This window comes from Leishmania braziliensis, chromosome 31, assembly GCF_000002845.2.
Source record: "Leishmania braziliensis MHOM/BR/75/M2904 complete genome, chromosome 31".
Classification (NCBI taxonomy): Eukaryota; Euglenozoa; class Kinetoplastea; order Trypanosomatida; family Trypanosomatidae; genus Leishmania; species Leishmania braziliensis.
The window spans coordinates 726,933-732,403 of record NC_009323.2 but is presented as its reverse complement, the minus strand read 5'-3'; the positions used below and the strand labels follow the sequence as shown (position 1 = coordinate 732,403).

At 55.9% G+C, this 5,471-nt stretch overlaps 1 protein-coding gene across 1 annotated transcript; it reads left to right on the top strand.

Annotated features, from left to right (window-relative positions):
• Positions 1-842: 842 nt before the first annotated feature.
• On the top strand, positions 843-1,751 carry LBRM_31_1680 (surface membrane protein gp46-like protein; the record flags this gene model as incomplete). The annotated part of the gene is made up of 1 exon (XM_001567115.1): positions 843-1,751. One exon carries the CDS (start codon positions 843-845, stop codon positions 1,749-1,751), a length of 909 nt encoding a protein of 302 aa, XP_001567165.1.
• Between the last annotated feature and the right edge of the window lie 3,720 nt (positions 1,752-5,471).

Here is a 5,471-nt window from a genome sequence, read left to right as displayed (position 1 = left end):
TTGTTTTTGTTCTCTATCGAGTTGCTTTATGGTTTCTTTTTTTTGTTTCTGCGCTCCTTTTTTTATTTCTGTGATTTGTCATTAGTTCAGACTTTTTTTTCTTTTCGTTTTTGGCAGTTTATTCTGGGGTTCTCTTCTCCCTTTAGGGTTTTCGTGCAGAAGATATCAATGTGGGGCATAGAGGGGTTTTGCGGGTTTCCATGGGTTTTCCCAGAGGACAGAGAGTGTTGCACGAGGCAAGTGTACACGCACATAAAAGAGCGCAACTTTGCGGCTGTGCAGTTAAACGAAGAAAAAACGCCGTTCTGTGGCCTTTTCTTTTTAGTTTCTCTTGCGCACCTCTTTCCCTTTCCCATACTGCTCGCAGCTTTCGCGCACCTCACTTAACCGGTTTTCAAGCCACCATAAGAGCAACAACTTATTGTCCCCGCTTGCTTCTCCGTTCCTTCCCCTCCCCCCCTCCCTCGACCCTTCTCTAAGTTTTTCTTTTTCCCCTTCACTTCCCTCATTTTCTTGGGCTGAGCCCGCCACTCTCTTTTTGTGCCTCATTCCGCCGCTCTCACCGGTGTGTGTGTGAGCACCATCGGTCCACTTGCTTCTGCTCTTTCCCGGGCAACGTGACACGGACCTGGACGACTTCTCGTGAAGGTTTCAAGCGTTGCAAGCAGCATCGAATGCACCAGTCTCCGCTGACCGCCTCCAAGCTCATTAGCGGTTCGTAATACAGGTTGCACCTCATTACCCCCCCCCCCCTCAGCCACGCCGGAAAGCAAGCGAGAATAACAACTCCATTGCCGCACTGGAGTCTTCGCTCTTTTTTTCCCTCCTCTTTCCTGAGCCTCATGACGCCAGTGATGCTGCTCCGGAGCGGTGCGCAGCGCCAGCGAGCCGCCCTCTTTGTTATGACGCTAACCCTATGCTTCCTCCTATTGCCCGTGCACGGCGCAGACTCACCGTTCACTGGCTACACAGCCGCGCAGAAGGTGAACACGCGCAAGTTTCTGCAGGCCTTTGTGAATGCAAACCCACTGCTGGAGAGCCTGCCGTCGGAGGACTTCTGCGAGTGGGTGTACGCTGGCTGCACGAATAAGGGTGTGGACCTGTACCTGGATGAGACGGCCGTGGAACAGCTGCCGGAGCTGCCCGCTGACGCGGTTGCCAGCCACGTGAGGGTCACTTCCATCAGCATCAGCTACGGCAAGGGCACATTGAGGGGCACCCTGCCGGCGACCTGGGGAGGCCTGTCGCGCATCGAGTACATCTCCCTGTACTCGAACTCGCTGATGGGCACCCTGCCGCCGGAGTGGGCGGGCATGACGACGGCGAAGTGGTTCCTGCTGTACGACAACCAGCTGACGGGCACGATCCCCGACGCGTGGGGCAAGCTGCGCTACATGACGTGGGCGTGCCTGAACGACAACCGGCTGACCGGGTCGCTCCCAGCAGCGTGGAGCCGCGCTACCCGCCTGACGATCATGGAGGCCCGGCGAAATCAGCTGTCCGGCACGCTGCCGTCGGCGTGGTCGAGTCTGCAGTTCATCAGCTCCATCACGCTGTCGAACAACCGGCTGACTGGGCCCCTTCCAGCAGCGTGGGCGTCTGCCGTGTCGCTGAACGGTGTGTCTGTGCAGGGCAACGGCCTGTGCGGCTGTGTGCCGAGCGCGTGGGACTCTCGCAGGTTCATGTACGGCATCCGGGTCGATGCCGACCTCTTGGCCACAAATTGCTCGACGGCCAACGCGTGCGAGTGAGGCACATTTCTCGGAGAGTGCTCAGCAAAGGACAAGATAAGCAGCGCTTTTTTCCTGAACGCACTTCTGGCACATCCGATTTCTTGATAGTTTTTTTTTCTTCCTTAACTCCACGTGCTGGCCTACTTCCGCTCGCACACTATCACGGAGTAGAGCAGCGCGGAAAAAGTGACTTGCAAGCACCGAGGCGACAGTGCTGGCTCGTGTTAAGGAAGGCGTGCACACGTGCATGGACTGAAGAGCTCACCGAGGCGGGCATTTCTGTGCGGGGATCTTCTCGCCTTATCGACTTCCTTTAGCGTTTCTGTGGGTTTTTGTTTGTTGCCCTTTCCTCTCATGTGCACCGAGCAGCTGTTGCATGCTTGGTGCTCTCTCATTTTCTCCATCTCTTTCTTTCATACTCCCCGTAGATGTCCACCCGCACACAATACACTCATATGCTGCTCCGAGCGACTGGAAGTGCCAACGGTGCGTGTCTGCGGTTTTTTGTTGTTGTTGGCCCGTTGTGTGCCTCTGTCGCCCCGCGCTTTTGTTGACGACTCCGCTGTGGCTCCCGCGCGTGAGCTTTCTCGACCCTTCTCTTGCATAAATTCCCTCATCTACGCCTTGTGGCCATAGCCATCGGCTCCCGCCTCTCTCTTCCGGGCGTCTTCGCGTCGCCACCTGCGATGCTGTAGAAGCAGAGAAAAAAAAAGATCACAAAGGCGAAGTAGGTGATTTGGCCCGCCGAACGAAGCGCAGCAGGAAGTGAGATGGACGTGCTCCCCGCCACAGCCGGCAACGGTATTTGTGCGAGCGAATAGGAAGGAAAGGAGACGCCTGCAGCGAAGAAGGATGTCGATGAATGCGCTCCCCGTCTCTGGATGATGACAGCTGAGATGTGCCATCTCTTTCCTATCGCCCACATATGCAAGGCGCGTATCCATGTGCGTCTCTCTCTCTCTGTATGTGCGCGAGAGAGGTGCTGCCGCTTCCTCTTCTCCTTCTAGATTCTTCAGGGCTGCGCATGACCCATCCACGCCTCTCCGTCGAGTCTCTCTCTCTCTTAGCTGTCTTTTGCCCTTAACGTTTTGCTCTGTTTTGATTTGCATCACCCCCCCTTTTTTCTCGTCTCTCGTCTCTCGTCGGGAGCCCCTCGCTGAAAGCGCTCATTGCTCTCACCCCGCTTTTTTCTCCACCTCACTTTTGTGCGCAGGCCTCCCGTGCCCTTGACACCTGCGTGCCTGTGTGTCTCTCCCGCACATGCCGCCACCTCTTCCTCCTCCTCCCCCCTTTTCTTCCCTCTCTCCTTTGGGCAGGTCAGTTTTGTATAGCCGTCCATCTGGCTCACCACGCGCGCCTTATCGACTTGTTTCCCACGCTTTATTAGCCTGTCAGTGATTCATTTCATCTTCGCCCTGCCGCCCTTTCTCCCACCTCTTTCTCCCTCTCCACCTCTCCACCCCTCCACCCCCCAACTTCAGTAGACGGAAAGCGGAGGACCAAACCAGTCAGGGAAGGCGGAGGCAGCCGAGGCGGAGGCAGGGCTTTTGTGTCCCTCGCAAACGGACATGATTGCAGCGCCTGAAGAGTGTTCCGACAAGCAAAGCAGAGCAGAAAAGGGGTGGGTGGGAAGGGGGTATCAGCCCCGCAGCGGTAGGGCGTCTAGGCGAGCACGTACGTGCTTCCTTCCACTCACTCGCATACACTTGAGCCGAGGGTTTTTGTCTGTGGAATCTCTCAGTGTGCCTCGGGATCGAGTAGCAAAGTCCTGCTTCCACTGCTAGCCATGAAGGATACATTGCCCATTTTTCCCCCTCCCTCCCCGTGTCTTTCTCTCTTTTTCACCACGCGCTACTTTTCTTTCGCTCTACTGCCCTTCTCCTTTCTGTTGAGGCTCCCTCTGTCTCTCGCCCTTGCGGTGGGTTTTGGGATTACGCTCGTTATTTCTCTCGCTCTTTCCCTCTCTCTTGTCGCCCTTTGCGCTTCTACGCGCGCTCTCTCGGCATTTTTTATTTTATTTCCCTTTCACGTGTTGGTGCTCATCACATGACGTGCTGCGCTTTCATTCACTCATGTGCCGTGGAGTCGCGTCCTCTCCTACCGACCCCTCGTCGTCTCTCTTCCCCCTTCTTCCCCCCTCTTCCTCCCTCTTCTTTCACCGTCACGCTGACAGTCTCTCGTAATGCGAGCGACATGAGAGGAGAGAGAGGAAGACAGTATGAAGGGGGGGGAGGAAGGAAGGATGAATGAAAAAGGGGGAGGGGTGGGGCGAGGGTGCAGGCGAGATGCGGCGCGAGCAAGATCAGATGAGAATGAGGCTGAGACCTCTCTCTTGCTAGTGTGCTCGAATGCATCCAGGCTGACGAGGTCGGCACTTTGCCATTTTTTTTTCTCTCTCTTCAGTGCACTGTTCGTTTGTCGTCCGCACCTGAGCAGGTTCGACGGCGACGTGTGCCAACGTCTGCCCCAGCGTTGGTGGCCAGCGAGTGCGCATGTGCTTGTGTGTCAGTAAGGGAGGAAAAGGGGAGGGGGGTTGGAGAAGAGCCGCCTCTCACGACTCCGTGGCGTACGCTCCCTTCCTCCTTACCGCTCCTTTTGTCTCCCTCTTCTTCGCCTCAGCTGTGCTTAGGTAGCGAGGCACCCATCGGGCGAAAGGCCTTTGAGCTGATATCTGCACGCCTACGCATGGGCATTTTTAGATATCGTCTCTGTTACCCCCCGCAGTTCGGACATGGGGCTAAAAGAGAGCACAGAGGCTTACTAGAATTTCGCAGCGCACCCACTCGACTCCTTGGCTGACAGGCGAAACAAACAACGAACAAAAAAGAGACTCAGCGTTTTGTCTCCCCTCCACTTTTACCCCCCTCCCCTCTCCCTTTCGACCTCCTTCTCCGTCCTTCGTGGAACTGCACTCGGTGTTGTGCACTCATTGGTCGTTCGTCTCGTCTCTCTCTGCGTGCTCTTCCCTTCCCAGGCGCGCTTTTTGTTTGTCTGGATGCGCCTAATGGGCGCTATACTTCCTCCTTTCCTACCTTATTCCTTTTCCCTTTCCTCTCGGTTTCCTCGACAGCTTTTAGCTGTTATCCTTCAAGCGTTTCCCCCCTTTCCCTGTCCCTCTCTCCCCCTCTCCCCTTTCCTCCTTATCGATTTTCCCCTTTTTATTCCTTCCGTTAAGCGGTGAGAGCGAGCGAGAGAGCGCGAGTTTCACCCTGCGTTTGATATTCGTATTTTATCTCCATCCACCACCTTCTGCTCTCGGTGTGTCTGCCCGTCTGTCTCTCTCTCTTGTGTGACGTCTACCACGCCACCTCAGACGGCACTTTTTCTTTTACCTTCTTCGCTCTACCGCTTTCTCTCGTTCTACCTGGCACGCGTGCTTCTCTCTTTCACTCTCATGTTAGTTCCGCCACCCTGTACACAGCGGTGGCCTGCATGCGCCTATGTGCGCATCGACGATACACCCACTCATACTTTTCCTTTGTACAGCGCTCAGCTCCTCTCTTTGTTTGCCTGCCACCCCTTCACTGTTCCACTGCGCTCTTCTGGCTGGTGCTGCACTGGGGGCCATGTCGTCTCCTCTCCCCCGGCAATGGATGAAGTCGGGGACGAGATGCGTCGCCACCGTGCATCAGGAAGAATTGAAGGGGCAGCAGTGTGATTGGTGGAGGGGACGAGGGTGGCAGGGAGTGAGGTCAAAGGCGGTGGCCGTTGGTGACTAACTGGGTGTGATGGGAGGGA